General features: G+C 36.4%; 3 protein-coding genes across 3 annotated transcripts; 2 read left to right on the top strand and 1 right to left on the bottom strand.

The window, feature by feature from the left end:
- Window positions 1–1161: 1161 nt before the first annotated feature.
- LOC137949035 (protein CURVATURE THYLAKOID 1B, chloroplastic-like) lies at window positions 1162–3230 on the bottom strand. Its single transcript, XM_068795291.1, has 6 exons — window positions 2987–3230; window positions 2535–2716; window positions 2104–2190; window positions 1941–2003; window positions 1744–1781; window positions 1162–1591 (listed from the first exon to the last, which is right to left on the bottom strand). The coding sequence occupies exons 1-6, from the start codon at window positions 3156–3158 to the stop codon at window positions 1534–1536; spliced, it is 600 nt and encodes a 199-aa protein (XP_068651392.1). The 5' UTR covers window positions 3159–3230; the 3' UTR covers window positions 1162–1533.
- Window positions 3231–3901: 671 nt separating this feature from the next.
- Window positions 3902–5660, top strand: LOC137948087 (caffeic acid 3-O-methyltransferase 1-like). The gene is made up of 4 exons (XM_068794027.1): window positions 3902–4324; window positions 4405–4715; window positions 4930–4994; window positions 5177–5660. The coding sequence occupies exons 1-4, from the start codon at window positions 3918–3920 to the stop codon at window positions 5471–5473; spliced, it is 1080 nt and encodes a 359-aa protein (XP_068650128.1). The 5' UTR covers window positions 3902–3917; the 3' UTR covers window positions 5474–5660.
- A 10865-nt stretch (window positions 5661–16525) lies between these two features.
- Window positions 16526–18046, top strand: LOC137948646 (protein DMR6-LIKE OXYGENASE 2-like). Its single transcript, XM_068794760.1, has 4 exons — window positions 16526–16778; window positions 16848–17095; window positions 17222–17543; window positions 17636–18046. The coding sequence occupies exons 1-4, from the start codon at window positions 16560–16562 to the stop codon at window positions 17876–17878; spliced, it is 1032 nt and encodes a 343-aa protein (XP_068650861.1). The 5' UTR covers window positions 16526–16559; the 3' UTR covers window positions 17879–18046.
- Window positions 18047–18533: the final 487 nt, after the last annotated feature.

The following is an 18533-nucleotide window of genomic DNA, read 5'->3' as shown; positions in this document are numbered from 1 at the left end:
ATACACTTTTTCAAGTAAGTTCAAACTAAAGAACTTACACTTTGAAGTCATAAAAGTTGTTCAAAATATTACTTGTTAACTTTTAAAATTTATATTTTTTATTGAGCTACTTTTCTTGTTCACCTAGATTTGAAAAACCAATCAGATTTTATTCTAGGCTTTGAATTTTAAATTTTGGTTAATTATGGATCTATTGATTTTCTATTTACATAGAATAGGTACGTAGGATTGGTGTATCTATTTATTCGTATATGTATTGTAAAATATGCTAATTTGAGATGTTGTAGTGTTGGCCTATTGGCCTAAAGTATAAGCAAGTGACATTGCAAAGTTGGTCAAGCTTTGTGTAGGCAAGATTGTCATCTTCTTAAGTTACTTAAGAAAAGCATGTGTAGTTAAGGAGTGAAGGTTGTTAAACCTTATTTGTTGTTGTTGACCGTAAGCTTGTGAGCCTCAATTCACAAATTGAAGTTGCAAGGGATGAAAAGGGTTACTGCCATGCATGAAAAAAATGATGAGGAGATCATGTGCCATAATACTACAAGATATTGTGCCTTGACTAAATGGAAAATAGTTTGTGGGCAACAAATAGGTTTATAAGGTTAAATATTAGTCTAATGGTATTGTTAAATGTTACAAGGCATGCCAAGTTTTCAAAGGATTGACACAACAATATGGGTTTGATTATAATGACACATTTAGTCCATTTGTGAAAATTGTAACGATTTTCTTAATTCTAATTTTAGTAGTCACTTGTAATTGGGTGTTAAACCAACTTAATATCGAGAATATTTTAGGAAAATTTATTTGGAATTAACCCATTGGGGATTCAAAAAGGATCATCATTAGTTCGTGTGCTTATTAAATAAATTCATTTATGGGCTAAAACAGACACCTTGGACTTGGTTCCAAAAGTTTCCCATTGCATAAGAACAATAAGGGTTTCATTAGGTTAAATTATATATTTCATTGTTTATTCGCACCAAAATCGGTTAATGACACTTGTTTTGGTTTATATGGATGATATTATTATCACACATGATAATTTCTCTTTATGGCAATCTCAAAACTCTGCTTCAAAGAAATCTTTAGATGAAGAACCTTTGGCTAATAAAATCTTTTCTAGAAATTGAGATTCACCACTTTCCAAATGACATTCAATTCTAAAGGAACCGAGAGAACCCCCCATTTTAGAGATTCACTCACTAAATAAGCATCATTTTCTTTTTTTAGCAAATTCCAACCCATACAATATTAGCCCACCGTTCCAATACCTATCCCGCTATCCGCATTTATTTAATCTTGGACAGAAAGGAATAGACAGAGATACTAAGATAGAAGCAATTCATACACGGACGAGAGTATGAGATGGGAATTCTTCTGGAGCTTATAAGAAATTTTGAGAGAATTAATGCTTGATTACAACATCTTCAAAGACCAGAACCGCTCTCCACAAAGATAGCTGCTTCAAAATCTGATAAACTTTACCTCATATCAACAGCCTCCCGTGGTGTAGTACTTTTAGACACTGCATCAGCTTGTTTCGATGATGTCGTTGTATTTATCTTTGATCTTCTTTATCAGTGCTTCCCTGCAATAATATTCAGCAGAATTTTTTAATTTTAGTCCAACTGAAGCATTTACAGTGCCTTGATAAGTATGTTAATGGCGGCCAATACTTGTCATCTGTTCATCCAGGTGTAAAGCAAGAATATCAGAGAGGAAGGACTGTTTTATGTGTACCTGTCTGGCTTGAAAACCAGGTTCCGGTACGCAAACCACTGCAAGCGAGCCTTTATCAGTTTACAGCAAACAGGAAGATCGAATCGAGTTCTTCATAAAATAGTCAATCAACTGATTCAATCCCGTTCTGGTCTAAGCTGCAGAACAGGGGATGAAACAGATACAGACGAGGAAGACAGAAAGAAGAGGTAACTTACCCCAGTGTAACCAATTCCTACAAGTTCAAGAACCCCGGGGACTAGAGGAAGCTTATCGATTGCCTGTTTCAAAATTTAGTGCGATGAGATGGTATAATCAAATAACTTCACTGCAGACTTAAAGAACCACGCTTTTTAAGTAAAGATGCTAGCTGATTCTCACCGAGATCAACCCTGCTGAACCCCAAAGTGCCACCGCTGCAGCTACTCCAAGAGCAGTGACCGCGTACTTGTCTTCGACTTTATCCCACTGCACGCAAATCGCTCATCAAGAAGTGCAAAAATGGAATCATATGACCATCAAATGAATAGAGTTAAAAAATATGTACAGAAAGTCTTGCAAGGGCGTTTTCTAAGCAACATTTTTTTACCCAGATGTTTCCTAGAAGAAGCATAATTAAACAGGTTTTTGCTAGCAAAAAAGATTTCACTTCAGCGAGGTGGAATGGGTGATTGTAAGTTCTCTCTCGTCTCAATGGCCCCACCAGTGAAACGATCAAAAGGTGTTCAAGTTCTTCAAGAAAAACAAAAAACCGTAAAATGATTCTTTTTCTGCGTCAGAAAGATCAAAGGTGAGAAGTTTTTCTATATTACCGCTTGTTGAACGGTTTTCACAATTTCAGGAAGTTCTGTAGACGCTTCTGGTGCATCAACGGTGGTCACGTCTGTAGAGGCTTCTGGTGCATCAGCGGTGGTCACGACCGGTGCCTCAGCCGTGGATACTGCTGGCACATCCCCAGTGGCCAGAGTCATCATATTCCTTGCAATCCTGCGACCTGAAGCAACAGAACCCATGAATAATAGTTAGTCCCAGGCAGTAATTGCAAGTAAGGTAGCAGGTCCTTCTCCTGGAAATGGAACGTCCACAGATGAGACAAGACCCAGGTAAATTTGCACGGATTGCAACAATCTGATTTGTTTCATTGACACCCATTTAAGAATATGATTCCTCATTTCCCTTCCTGAATATTGCTCCATCTATTGAATAACCACAGAGCCTGTTGACGCACTACAAGCAATTAATCAGGAGAGCATCGTATACTTACAATAAACAGTTGGTTTCCACCCCTGCGAGCGGCTCTGCGGTGGTGCAAAAGGCGGCGGAGAGAGAGTGGGGAGGGTGATGCAATGGGGGGAAGCCGGTTGCTGCCTTGGGGTCTTACCATCGATGAATGTCGAAGAAGAAGACAGAGGAACGGCGGTAGAAGTCGAGGCCATGGCTCCGAGGATAAGGATCGAGAACTCTCTTCTGTCTGAGTATAACTATGACGGAACAAGGTGCAACAGAGGAACTCTGGTTAAGGTGATACGGTTGCGATCCTGCTCCTCCCATGTTCGAAGGTCAGATGACCACTCGTTCTTCGAAAGCCATCTCGTTAGTGCTCGTGTGGCAATGCTTCATTGGCTGGGTTGCAATAAGTGGACCCCCTTTATTTTTTGTGGAAAGCCATTTTCTGGTTATCCACTTCGGTGTATGAGATATTTTTCTGGGTTGCAATATCGAAGGTGAGGCAAGACATGCCACCAATCAGCTCAAAGACATTTACAGACATTTACACCATAGATAGACTGGTTAGCATGATATCTCCCATAATCTTGAGATTGGACCGAATGAATAGAAAGATAGAGCATATTAGGGAAGACATTGCAACCATCAAACCCGACTTGGTTCTTAACACTACAAGAGTGCCAAATTGGTCTTTGGGGACCAAGACCTTGCTTTCCAAGTCTGGAGACTCGAGACTCAGGACAGACAAAATAAATAAGAAGAAAAAGCTTTGGCGATGCTCATACCATCAACTCGATCGGAATTATCCATTTCATAGAAAAACAACTGGTGATGTTCCACCGACTTGGTCCCTGTGCGGGGGACCCATCAAAGCGGTGGGTGAGCCCTGACCTCATATTCTCCTCCCAAAAGCTTTCCTCTTCAAAACGTATCTTCTTTCGTCTCTCCCAATTCTCATTCCGTCAGCCATGGATTCCACTCTGAACCAGCCCAAGGGCTCCGATGACAACGAGGCCTGTATGTTTGCCATGCAGTTGGCTAGTCTTTCCGTCCTCCCCATGGCGCTCAAGGCCACCATTGAGCTCGGTGTGCTGGAGATCATCGCCAAGGCCGGTCCTGGGGCCTGCCTCTCCACGTCGGAGATCTCATCCCAGCTGCCCACCCAGAACCCGGAGGCGGCCACCATGCTTGATCGCATCCTGCGGCTCCTCGCCAGTTACTCTGTTCTCACTTGCTCCCTCGTCGATGCCCCCGGTGGCATCGAGAGACAGTACGGGCTCGCTCCCGTCTGTAAATTCCTGGTGAAGAACGAAGACGGCGTGTCCATTTCCCCCCTGGTCCTCATGGACCAAGATAAGGTCCTGATGGAGAGCTGGTAAGCTCTCTGCTTCAGTCACTTATTAGCTGCACATCTTCCCGTGATTTATCTATCTAATCACTTCATCTTCAATTCAGGTACTACCTAAAAGATGCGGCTCTGGATGGAGGAATCCCCTTCAACAAGGCCTATGGAATGTCTGCTTTTGATTACCACGGAACTGATCCCAGATTCAACAAGGTCTTCAACAGAGGAATGTCTGATCACTCCACCCTCGTAATGAAGAAGATTTTGGAAACTTACAGTGGCTTTCATGACCTGAAAGAGTTGGTGGATGTTGGTGGGGGCGTTGGTGCCACTCTCAACTTGATCATTTCCAAGTACCCTCATATTAAAGGCATCAATTTTGATCTGCAACATGTGATCGAAGATGCCCCTTCTTATCCAGGTATCCATCTTCCAAACTTCACCTCTGCAACATAGAAAACTACATCTCTGTGTTGCAGGGAGGTTTTCTTTTACTCCCATAGTGACTGATTTTTCTTTTTCAACCTCTTTGATTGTTTTTATAATTTAAATAGAGCCACAAGTTGCTTTTTTTTTTTTTTTTAAGAAAAAATTCTCTCAGTTGTGCTAACGATGAGAATTATCTCTTGTAACAGGAGTCGAACATGTTGGTGGAGACATGTTCGTCAAAGTTCCATGTGCGGAGGCTATTTTCATGAAGGTAGCCAGTCAGTCTCTTCCTATAATACTTAGAAATTTGGTTGAAATTGACCCCGTAAATGCTCTCAAACAAAGAAATGACAGCACAATACCCACTTGAAGAACATTCTGTAATGGTGGGGGCAACAGAACGGAAATGGTCTCGCAGACAATTATTTGATCCGCGAGCGTTTCTTGTTGCAGTGGATACTCCATGACTGGAGCGACGCCCACTGCGTGAAGCTTCTAAAGAACTGCCACAAAGCGTTGCCAGAGACAGGGAAAGTGATAATCGTGGAGTCGATTCTCCCAGAGGCTCCTGAGACGAATCTTGCAGCTCGCGGTGTCCTCCATTTAGATCTGATCATGTTGGCGCACAACCCCGGGGGCAAAGAGAGGACACAGAAGGAGTTTGAAGAGTTGGCCAAGAGGTCTGGCTTCAGTGGTATTAAAGCACTGTGCTGTATTTACAATTCTTGGGTTTTGGAATTATACAAATAGACTGTGGATGCCACCTCCTTTTCTTGCTATGGCTTGTAATGTTTTTGTATGTTTACTAATAATGTCACTATAAAATACGAAGTGGAAGAGGATGTGCATCTGATCGATCCATGTTTACAAAAAGGGTTCATCGACTTCTTGTACTATACATTGTTAAATAAATGAATTTCTAGTTGGGTCTTGATAATTTTCTGAACTCTTTTCTCAATCAAACTCAAATTATTTAAGTCAAATTTCTCAATCAAACTCAAATAAAACTCAAATTTAAAAATAGTTTCACTAGACGATGTTATAAATTTTATCATGAACTTTCTATGATTAAATACCCTACAATAATGTTTCTTTTTCTTCAAAGTAGACATTTCTCTTCGCTAACCCATTATTTGTTGCACCACATACAAGATTATAAAAATTTATTAAAACCAAATAATTCAAACCATCATTACTCTTCTATTATCTCCAAATTAGATACCCCTTCAAAGCTTATTAATTAAAAATTTTAAATATATCTAGGGCCTACAAGATTAATCCCGTATATTACACATTGATGATAAAAACCAATGAACCATTTGGTAGTGATAAGATGGCAAAGTGATTAGATGAAATGCATAGATTGATTAAATAAAAAAGATTCTCCAGTTGATACGAGTATGTCTTTTACTTTTCTATTATTTTACAAATATATTTGGTAAAAGTGTGAAACTAGACCAAATACAAATATTTACTCTATGCTGTTATAATATTTTTCCATAATTTTTAAAAGATTTATAGCAAATCCAAAACAAACTTTCTAGTTGGGTCTGATAATTTTTTGAACTTCTTTTCTCAATCAAACTCAAATTCTTTAAAATTAGACAAACCAATGATAGGGGGGCAAAATGGAAAAAACAAAAGTTGGAAATTGATTTTTCTCTTGGCTAAGAGGAGTCGACTTGTCTCTGTTGATATTCAGGACTCCATGGATTTAGTTCATGGAGAAAAATGGATAGAGACCCATAGGGAGAAAATTGGAGAAAGAAGGGTTATGAACTTAATTTCCTAACCCCTCCCCTAAAACTCAATTTATAGATTTATAAAACTATTATATTACAATAATACCCCAGAACTTAGGTTTTAGGGTTTTAACCCTAGAACATTAATCTAATTGCATCAATGTCATCTCTGTGAGATGACTCTTTATTTACCATCCTGCCATCATTGTATGTGGGCCTATGGGACTTCTCTTTGATTTTTGGGCCTTGTGCCCGTCTTCTTTATCTCTTGGATGCATGGGTCTTCGTTGGTCTTATAGGTTTGGGCTCATCTTCTAACACACTTGGATATGTGCGCCTTCCTTGGTCGTGTAGGTTTGGGTCCTATCTTCCAACACTCCCCCTCAAGTTGGGGGTGAAATAACAACATGAACTCCTAACTTGCAGCAAATGATGTATAATTTTTTTTATTTTTTTTTGTATAAAATGACACATCTTCCAATATGCCTTCATCTTCCAACTGTCTCCATTTTTTTGTTCATCTTCTATCCTCTTAGGTTTTTCTCACAAACTATTTCTAGTGTATTATTTTAGAGAGATCTTCGATGTATTTGGAGAAAATTTCCCAATTTAAATATATTTCTCTGGATGTTGTTACATAGACGATGAGATGCTCTAAGCCAGATATGCTTTCTTTCCATGTCAACGGATGCAAATCTGGGTCTATGCGCTCCAGTAATCCCTGGGTCATGACTCAGTACTTTTACCCTTGAACTAATTAGTTCAGACAATCTTTGTTCAGAGCACTTGCTACTCAACTGAAGAATGAGAGTGAAGAGGCCGTTACAATTGGAATTAGGCTTAGGCACATTAAATGCATAAGGATTGTTCAAAAGGGAATTTTCTCTTTAGAAAGTATTCCAAATTGGGTTTAGTTACAAATAGTATAAATAGATGTATATAAAAGATTTACACAAAGACATAGGCCTACGGTTAGTTAATGAAAGTATGTCAAAGTTCTAGTATATGGTTAGTGTCTTTATTGGCAGTATATAAAAGATTTACACAAAGACAACTATTATTTTCATATGTTGTATTAATTGGTCATATTATTGATCAACACTCAGTTAACTTTATACTCAATTTTCAGGATCTATTTTGATTTTTTTTTATCTTGTTCTTCTCTCCATAATTAATTTTTTCATATTATTTGAGTATTTTTCTCCCATGTCATCTCACTCTAGGAAGTTGACTCTCCTTTATTTTCTGAAGATCAAACTCCTTATTTTTTTTTTCTAAAATTTCTTCTTTTTTGTTCAACAAGTTTAGTATTCATCTATGATTCAAAGTTTGTTCTGACTAATTTATCTCATATTTTTTTGTGTTGATTATGTCAAACCCTTTCATTTGAGTTCTTTGAGTTGGTCTTATTTTGTATGGGTGACATTATTATATCCTTATTGGCTTGTTTGTTGCCCTTGGAATATGAGTAAGCTTTGCTTACTTGAAAGGTGTTTAAGAGGCCGCAAGTGGAACCCCTACATATTCAAGTTATTTTTCATTTGAAGTCCTAGTGTTGGCTTCGATTCTATACCATTGATCCTTCTTTTTGCCCTTTTTTGGGTTTTACCCTCCTGGTATGGTTTTTCTAAGAGTGCTTTCTTCATTAATTTTCACTATGTCTTTGAGATAGTGAAAATTTGGAACGGAGATGAGTGTCTTGCACTTCTTTAGTCCAAGTTGGGTCCTTGTGTGATTTTGATCCCTAGCTTGAGGGGGAGAAGTACTGGAATATGATAGTAACGGCTGAAGCTTACTATGAATCAAAGAAGTTATTATAGGCAAAAAAATATTAATGTTCAAATGAATAATTTTTTCAGCCAAAGAAGATTGAAGATAAATTTTCTTTGTTTTTTTTCCCAACAACTCCAATTTAAAGGGAAGTGTTGAAAAGTAGATGTAGAAGAGTTTCATATGACTATAATAGAAAATAAATTTTATAAAGGAAAAAATAATATACCAAAATCTTACACGAGTTTCAATTAGAGGTTTTTCAGTTTAATTGGTTCTTTGTATTAGTTGTTTTCTTTGTTTCTAATTAGGAGTTCTATTATGGGTGCAACTAAGACATATGTAATTTAATTATACTCTAATTCTAGGTGTTTCCTCTATTATCAATAGAGATCGTATGGATTCAATTTACTCACCATCAATGACTTATTTTCCCCTCCTAAAACTCCAATAAAATCCAAACCTCAACGAACTCGTACTTTGAAATAATACTCTAATTGGACTTGGTCAAGTACACTAAACTAGTGCCATTTTACTTTAAAACCATTTATTAAGCTCCCATTACAACTGGTGTGCTTTTACTTTGAAACAACTATTAGATTTTCCATTTTGACAATGTCAAAGATACTTATCTGATCAATTCCAATCTCTATGTAAAAGCAAAGTCATTATCCATCAGACTTCAATGTATTTATCCACCACAACAATGGTTGAAATGTTCTCTTCTCAACGGAGGAGGCTACATCGTTTGAGGACTTTTTTTGGGTGGGACATACACTATGTTGATGCAACGGAAGCTTTTCTATGCAAGTCTTAAGAATCCTATTGGTTTTCACCATTACTAGACCTCTTAGCCTGGTTTTAGTCTTAATACAAGTTGCCCGTCTTAGTAGACAAATCAGGGGATGCAACATGGATGAAGCAAGTAGTTGAGCCTTGTGTCACCTTCATTAATTCTTTCATTGATAACAATGCAAGCAAGGCCAAGCTGGAGCACAGCGAGATGTCTGCTTCAAGGGATTTATGGACTCGATATGTATGTGAGGTATGTGAATCTGTTTCTCAAGAGCCAGAAGGAGAACGTCTATAAGTGCTTGAATTGACTATCATCGAACTGCTTACGAATCCAGGAAGACTTTCTCAAAGTAATTAACTTGTTATTCACCTCTTAATTGGTCTATTGACAAGCTTGTGGGAATCGGATTCTCCGCGGATCACATGAATGGGAACAACACAAAAAGGGTCGTGGGCATCTTAAAAGGATCCTCAGTTTGAGGAAAAGCATGTCTCAGATGAGATGGATCGAGGGACACGCGAATGGGACAGCTCAAACAGGGGTTCAGACATTGTAAACAAGTTCGTAGGCTGAGGAACAACAGCGGTTCAGACACTGTGATAGTATCTTTGCAATTTCATTTTGCCGATTTGTGGGTGTTGAAATAGTCTTAAGAAAAAACTAGGACAAAGGTTGGTGTATAAGAATCATTTTCACCTTCATATTGAAGGATTTGTATATGCAGATTGAACAAGTTCACCTGATAATAAAAAATTCAACTCTGGTCTTTTTAGCATGGTTGGTGGAAATTTAGTGACCTAGCATAGTAAGAAACAAAGTATAATAGCAAGGCCCAGTGTTGAAGCAGAATATAAAGCTATAACTCAAACAATTAGTGAAATGTCGTGGTTGAAGTCATTATTCATAAAACTCGATTTCACAGCAGTATCCTATGCAACTTCTCTGTGACAATCAAACATATTTCCACAAATCCAATGTTTATGAGGCAGTTACAATGGGTCCACTTCAGCATTGTGCTCTAAGCTTGGTGTTTTGATGTTTTTTGTACCACTAGCTTGAGGGGGGAGTGTTAAAGATAGTGGTATAATATCTTTATTTAGTTTCTTTATATTTTTCCCTCTTTATGCCTAAGCGCAGATTTGTAATAATTATTCAAGATACTCTCATTATAAATAATAAGAAGGGGAGCACTCACCCTAACTTCGAGATCTAAGGAGCTCTCTCTCTCTCTCTCTCTCTCTCTCTCTCTCTCTCTTCCTCTCTATCTCTACTTGTAGACCAAGCATTCTACTCCTTTCTCTCTTTCTCTTTTCACCACTAAGAACACCTTAAGATAATGAATCCTAAAATCTAACAATACCATTGGACCGGCTTTCATCACTACCAGTCGAGGAGCCATTGTTTGCATAACCACATGATCTATCCTCCCCAATGGCTAACTATTTACTTGTGCAGTCTTCTAAGTTGGAGGTAAGAACTCCTTCCCCCCTATTGTGTTTTGCCCTCATTATGATAATAGACTAATTGTTGTTCGCAAACCTACTCATTCATGTGTACAATCCAAACCCACCTCCACTACTGCTCATCCTATTTCTCACTTTTTATCCATTCATAGAATATTCTCAAATTGTCATTATTTTTTATCTGATCTATCATATGTGTCCCTTCCCAAAACTTATTAGGAAGTACTTCAATATCCAGGGTGGAGAGCTACCGTAGAGGAAGATATGACAATAAAGCTTCAGAATTGCTATATTTGCATCATGGAAAATAAAATCAGTGAATTGTAGTCATCGTTCGACTCAAAACTAGGTTGGTTAATAGTAAACCCAATCTTATGGGATTGATTACGAGGAAACCTTCTCCCTTATAGTTAAACTTAATTTGGTAAACGCTCGTCTCTTCCTAGTGTGCACGTCACTCCCCATCCCCTTACACCCTCCTCCCTCTCCCTTGCACGCAAATCAATGTGAGTGCGAAGACATCGTGTTGCAATCTCTGGCAATAGTGCCGTCATGCTGTGATCTTTGGTAACATCATCGTCTTGCAATTGTCTTTGGGAACGACAGCAAAGAAGCTCTAGCGACAAGGACACAAGGAGGTTGGGCGAGCAAGGGAAGAAGAAAAGAAAGTGAGGGAGGAAGGCGGGAGGGGAAAACCATGCCTCAAACACACGACCCAAGGCAGGGCGAGGGAGGGAAAGAGAAGAAAGAGGAAAAAGAAAAAGACAGATAAAGGAAGAAGGGGGAGGGAAGAAACAAAAAGATAAGAAGAAAAAAGGGGAAAAAAGTAGAAAAAAGGAGAAAATGGGAAACAATTAAAAGGAAAATTAAGGAAAATTAAAAAAGGAAAAGGGAAAATAATATTAAAAAGGAAAGGAAAAATAAAAATAAAAAAAGAAGAAATAAAAAAAAAAGATAAAGAGAAAATTAGAAAAAAATATAGGACATAAACAAGGAAAACTGAAGAAAGAAAAAGAAATGGAAAAATAAAAAGAAAAGAAGAAGGAAAAAGGAAAAAATAAAAAATAAAAAAAAGGAAATAAGCAACAGAAAATTGAACTAAAAATAAAATAAATATGGGGAAAATATAAAAGAAAAAGAAAAAGAGAAGAAGGATAAAGGGGATAAAAGAGAAAAAAGGAAAGAAAATAAAGAAAAGAAAAAAGGAAAAATACAGAGGAAAAAAATATAAAATATAAAATGGAAAAATATAAAGGAAAAGAGAAGAATTAAAGGAAAAAAGAGAAGAAAAGAAAAATAAGATAAGGACAAATAAATAAGAAAAACCGAAAGAAGAAAAAGAAAAGGAAACAAAGAAAAAAAAGGGAAGAAGGAAAAAAGAAAAAAGAGACCAAAGAAAAGAGGAAAAATAAAAAGAAAGTACGGAATAAAAATTCGAAAAAATACAGAGGAATTAAATAAGTAAAAAATAAAACAGAAAAGAAAAAGAATAAGAAAAAGAGAAGAAGAAAAAAGGAAAAATTAATAAAGAAAACACAAAATAGGAACATAAAATGGGGAAATATAGAGGAAATAAATAAGGAAAATGAAAAAAGACAAAGCAAAGGAGAAGAAGAAAAGGGTAAAAATAAATGAAAATGAAATAAAATAAAAGAGAAAAGAGGATAAATTAAGGAAGAGAAAATCAGGAACAACAAAAAGGAGATAAATAAGAAAAAAATGAAAGAAAAAATCAAATGAGAAAAAGAAAAAGAAAAGAAGACAAGGAAAAAAACCAAAAGTAAAGAAAAGAGAAAAAGAATAAGAAAATAAAGAAGAGAAAATTATGAAAAATATAGAGGAAATTTATAAGAAAAATAAAAGAATGAAAAAATAAAAAGGAAAGAAGAAAAAAGGAAAAAATAAAATAAATAAAATAGAAAAATAAAAAACAAAAAACAAAAAGAAAGTGAAAATTGAGTCAAAATATAGAGGAAATAAAGAAGGAAAAAATAAAAAATGAAAAAGAAAAAGAAAAAGAGAAGAAATAAAATTAAAAAGAGTAGAAAAGAAAAGGAAAATAAGAAAATAAGAAAGAGAAAATTGCTTAATGTATCATTCCTAAAAAATTTCCCTTTGTAAAAATTAGTATTTTCCCTGTAAACTATTTTCAAATTGAAAGGCTAAGATAAAAATATTGCTTGTCATTGTCTCTTGTGTGACATTTCGCTTCAACATTATTTGGAGTAACATTAACTAGATGCTATTATTTATTGTTAATTACTTAATGCACATGAAATACAAAATCACCGACTTTACATGGAGATTAAAATTAGTTTTGGAAAATATCCAAAATACCTCAAAAATTAAAAAGAGTAGAAAAGAAAAGGAAAATAAGAAAATATGAAAGAGAAAATTGCTTAATGTGTCATTCCTAAAAAATTTCCCTTTATGAAAATTATTATTTTCCCTGTAATCTATTTTCAAATTGAAAGGGTACGATAAAAAAATTGCTTGTCATTGTCTTGTGTGACATTTCGCTTCGACATTATTTGGAGTAACATTAACTAGATGCGATTATTTATTTTTAATTACTTAATGCACATGAAATACAAAATCACCGACTTTACATGGAGATTAAAATTAGTTTTGGAAAATATCCAAAATACCTCAAAAATTAAAAAGAGTAGAAAAGAAAAGGAAAATAAGAAAATATGAAAGAGAAAATTGCTTAATGTGTCATTCCTAAAATATTTCCCTTTATGAAAATTATTATTTTCCCTGTAATCTATTTTCAAATTGAAAGGCTACGATAAAAAAATTGCTTGTCATTGTCTCTTGTGTGAATTTCGCTTCGACATTATTTGGAGTAACATTAACTAGATGCGATTATTTATTGTTAATTACTTAATGCACATGAAATACAAAATCACCGACTTTACATCGAGATTAAAATTAGTTTTGGAAAATATCCAAAATACCTCAAAAATTAAAAAGAGTAGAAAAGAAAAGGAAAATAAGAAAATATGAAAGAGAAAATTGCTTAATGTGTCATTCCTAAAAAATTTCCCTTTATGAAAATTATTATTTTCCCTGTAATTTATTTTCAAATTGAAAGGCTACGATAAAAAAATTGCTTGTCATTGTCTCTTGTGTGACATTTCGCTTCGACATTATTTGGAGTAACATTAACTAGATGCGATTATTTATTTTTAATTACTTAATGCACATGAAATACAAAATCACCGACTTTACATGGAGACTAAAATTAGTTTTGGAAAATATCCAAAATACCTCTCTAAATTTTTTATATCTAATAAACCATTAGTTGAATTTCTTTACTTACAAAACCTGCTACTAATGATAATACTATTTTTTTACCATCTTCTTTAATGTAATCCACTAACATTACTTACTTAACAAACAAAATGCTAAAATATCTAGAACTCCATTAAATACTAAGTATTCAAATATAAAAATCTTTTTAATCAACTTTATATATGGCCTCACTTATGGAAACATCTTTAATCTTATTCCTTCTAATTTATCTTTAATAATTTTTATCATTTGCTGATAATTATATATTATCATGTAATTTATGTGTAAACTAAATAAAACCTTTCATTGAAAAGAGGTAAATTCATAGAATATAGTTAAATTCAATCTTTCTTGTTTATTAGGATATTTAAATATTGAATTATTTATTAGAGGTGGGATAAATTGCAATGGTTTTTATATAAAATATATTTATATCTTTTTAAAGTTTTAATGAAGTCAATTAATTTATGTTTGTTAAAGGGAGTCTAAAGGAGCCTAGCTAAATTACATTAGCTTTTTCATAGGTTTTTTTTAAAAAAAAAAATGTTCCTGAGCTTTTTGCACGAATGAATTTCTAGAAAAGAAAGAAGGCAAGAAAGGAAAAAGAAAAGGAAAAGAAAAAAATAGAATAAGGAAGGGGAAATAGGAAAAAAACACATGGAAACAAGGAAAAGAATAAAAAAAGAACAATAAGAGGAGGAGAAAAAGGAAAGAATGGGAGAAAAGGAAAAGTGAGAAAAGAAAAGAAAGAATACATGAAAGGGAAATTGGGTAAAAGAAAAAGAAAAAGAAAAAATTGAAAAAAGAGCAATAGGAGGAGAAATTTTGTAAAAGAAAAAGTAATAAAAAGAGAAAATATTGAAGGGAAAACAAGAAACAAATACATGGAAAAATAGATAAGGAAGGGAAATTAGGGAAAAGGGCGAGAATGAAAAAGAGGAAAAAAGGAGAAGGTGGAAGAAAAGGAAAAAATAAAAATAGGAAGGGACAGAAAAAAAAAAAAAGGAAAAAATGAATAGAGGAAAAAGGGGTGAACGGGAGAAGAATGAAGAAAGGAAAAAATAAAAAGAGAAAAAAACTTTTCTCGGTGAAATTGTAAAATTAACGAATTTCTTAATTTTTCTAGGAGAAATATAAATTTCTCATTTTTCAATTTGGTTCTCTTATTCCTCAGGGGAAGAGGAGAAGAATGAAAAAAGGACAAAAGGAAAAGGAAAAAGGAGAAAGAGGAAGAAAAAGAAAAAGAAAAAAGAAAAGTAGGAGGAGAAGGAGGAAAAAAGGGAAAAGAGGAAAAAGAAAAGAAGGAGAAGAAAGAGAAGAAAAAAATAAAAAATTGTTTCCCAGCAAAATTAATAAATTCGCCAGGAGAGGAAATAAGGAAGAAAGGAAAAAAATAAAAAGAGAAACAAACCTTTCGCTCCTAGCGAATTTCTTAATTTCACTGGGAAAAATATAAATTTCACATTTCCAATGTTGTTTTCTTCTTCCACAAGGTAAAACGAGGAGAATGAATAAGAGGGGGTGAAAGGACAAAAAGAAAAATAGGAGTGGGGAAAAAACGGAAAAGAAATGACAATGAAGGAGAAAAGGAAAAGAATACGTGTTGGCATGACGTGATGATGAACTAGATATGTGATGTGAGGAGGGGTGACATAAGAAGCCTCAGAAATCAGCTTTACACCTTACAGCCGCATTATTAGGTAAAGAATCACGAGGATGGCCGACCTCATCGACTACCTTGTCTCACTCCTGACTGCTAACACATCGTCGACATCGCGGGATGCCCAGTTCCAGGCTACCTCATGCAGTTTTCCTGGCTTGAGCTTTTTTTAAATACTGATGAGTAGGGATTGAATTCTTACCCTGTCGGCAGATCTCATCTTGACTATGCGTATTCGAGTAGCAAAGTCGCATTTCTGTTTGAATAATTGTGAGCGTTTTGAATTTGAACGTAGCTTCTTGCCGAACCAGAGACGCCATTCCCAGAAATGTGTATCTTCAAAGAGCCACGTTTCCTTAGATTTCTTGAACATTTCACTACCAAATCGTTTAAAGAGTGCTCGCAAAGGAGTTTCGTGTAGGACTCTTCAACAAGCAATTCAAATTCAAAGGTTTTTCTAAATAATCAAAGTGGGCTTCATCATCCTTAGATTAGTCGATTACGTAAAATATGTTATAATACATTTTTTTTGGAGTTTTTTTAGAGTGCCTCAATTAGTTATAAATCTGCTGAAGCTTTTGCTTCTGTTAATTAGTGGGCATCACACAACTGTAACAGTAACTGCTGATAAGCTTGTCACGCTCGATGCTCGGCCACATCTATTCAATGACATATGTGAAGAAGTTGAAGGCCAACAGACATGATCTCGAAGTTACAGAATCATCCTCATGAAGATGTTCTCTGAAAACCCCCCTTCCAGATGGGTTGACATTGTTCATTTCGATTCTGTCGGAGACAGATTTCGTGGCCTCGCAATTTATTCTGTCGGCTGCGAAAATTATTTGTGACAGCGAGAAATCTTTGATATTTGGCGGAGGGTACTACCCTGCTGCCGTAGCCACGTGGTTAGGCGTCTCCGTGACGTTGCAGAGGTGACGATAGCACTACCACGTGAGCTCCCAACGTCAGATAGTTTACTTTGTTTCAGTTTTCTCCGTCAAGCGCACTCAGCTCTTATAAATACATGCGAAGGTCGAGCATTCATCTGCATCGACTGCTACTGTCGTTACAATTTGTCGGATCCAGTGAGCTTCGATCCTTGGCGACGATGACCACCGCTCAGCCCGTACTGACCGACGCTCTGTCTCGCTCGAGTTTCATTCCTTCCCACTACATAAGACCCCTATCTGATCGTCCCTATGTGGAACGGGTTCAGCCCGGTGATGTCTCCATTCCTCTCATAGATTTCGAAGGATTCGAAGGGCCAAACCGTTCGAGGATAGTTGCAGAGATCGGAAAAGCATGCAGGAACGATGGCTTCTTCCAGGTACATATGTATAGACGATCTTTTTTGTCTTATATGTCGGCTGAATTTTCTTTGTTTTCATTTTGAAAGGTGAAGAACCATGGAATACAAAAGTGTTTTATCGAGAACCTCTTACGGGTCTCGAGAGAATTTTTCCGTCTGCCGGAGTCGGAGAGGATGAAGAGTTATTCAGATGATCCGACAAAGTCCTTCAGACTCTCCACCAGCTTTAACGTGAAGAAAGAGAAGGTTTCTAACTGGAGGGACTACATTCGACTGCATTGCTTCCCTCTCGAGGATTATATCGAGGACTGGCCTTGTAATCCTCCTTCCTTCAGGTAAAAAATCTGAAATTTCAAAGGTCGGCAATGTTGTCGGCATAACTGATCTCAGCAATAAAGTACTAGAGGTTAGTTTCGACTTTGAAGCCCAACTCTGATGGCGGTGTTTTGTCCTTGTCGCAGAGACGTGGTCGGCGAATATTGCAAGAGTGCAAGAGCTCTCGCACTCAAGCTCTTGGAAGCCATTTCAGAGAGTCTGGGACTGGACAAGGACTGCATAGAGAAGATCCTGGGAAAGCAAGGACAGCACATGGCCATGAACTACTATCCTCCCTGTCCGCAGCCGGAGCTTACCTACGGTTTACCTGGACACACCGACCCCAACGCCTTAACCTTACTGCTTCAAGACGACGTGCCGGGCTTACAGGTCCTCAGAAACAACAAATGGGTGGCCGTCAATCCCATTCCAAACACTTTCGTCGTCAACATAGGCGACCAAATTGAAGTAAATCCCAACTCTCTTCCACATACAGCTTCGATGTCGAGAGATTGGCCAAAGAACAGAACCATCTAATAAAGTATTTTATGAATGTGCAGGTGCTCACTAATGGAAGATACAGGAGCGTACTCCACAGAGCGGTGGTGAACAACAGGGTGGAGAGGATCTCCGTACCAACTTTCTGTTGCCCCTCGGTTGATGCCTTGATCGGGCCGGCCGAGGCACTGATCGATGACGACAATCCACCTGTCTACAGAAGCTTTACTTACGGGGAGTACTACGAGAAGTTTTGGGACGGAGAGCTCCAGACACAGAGTTGCTTAGCCTTCTTCAAAAAATAAAGGGTTGGACATATTCCATGTGAAGAAGGATTTGGTGAAACCGTACAAGTGTCAGCGATTGGGTAAGGCATGTCATTACAATGATGTCCAAACTTACTTTTTAAATCATTTCAACATCACCTTTTAACAATTTTCTACATTTTCTATCACACAATAAATGTCACTTAATTCGTCTAAATAAAGAGAAATTAATAGATTCTCTCAAGTAGCCAAGCAGACGTAAGTGGGTGTGAGAGTATTGAAATGATGATTGCAACGAAGAAGTCAACACATGATCAGATATGCGATAAAAACATCTTTCGTCAAATCAGGGCGGAGAAGAAACGCCGGGAGCCGCAGGGTGACGTATCAACTAAAACTTTGGTGTACGTTACTGACATAAGTGTCCAATTGACGTAAGTGTCTTGACGTCAGGGAATGACATCCACAAGTCGTCACTGATTAAGGAAACTGAAACCGATCAGGTTAGCCGCCCTGCTCAATATTTGGAAACCCAGCCAAAGGGGTGGAAAAGATAAAGAAAATCACAATGGTGGTCACTTTCTTATTAAGAAAATATATGTCACAAGTTAAGATGTAATAAAAGTTAACATACTCTCAGCAAATATATGAGATTGGTCTAGTTTGTATCCTCCTCTATGAACATGACATCCTA

The sequence above is a fragment of the Aristolochia californica genome, unplaced genomic scaffold (genome assembly GCF_029961685.1).
Source record: "Aristolochia californica isolate CCGP_79_NKW_82.1479 unplaced genomic scaffold, dmAriCali1.0.hap1 SCAF_13, whole genome shotgun sequence".
NCBI classification, from domain to species: Eukaryota; Viridiplantae; Streptophyta; class Magnoliopsida; order Piperales; family Aristolochiaceae; genus Aristolochia; species Aristolochia californica.
Note: the sequence above shows the minus strand (reverse complement) of the source record. Positions and strands in the feature narration are given on the sequence as shown.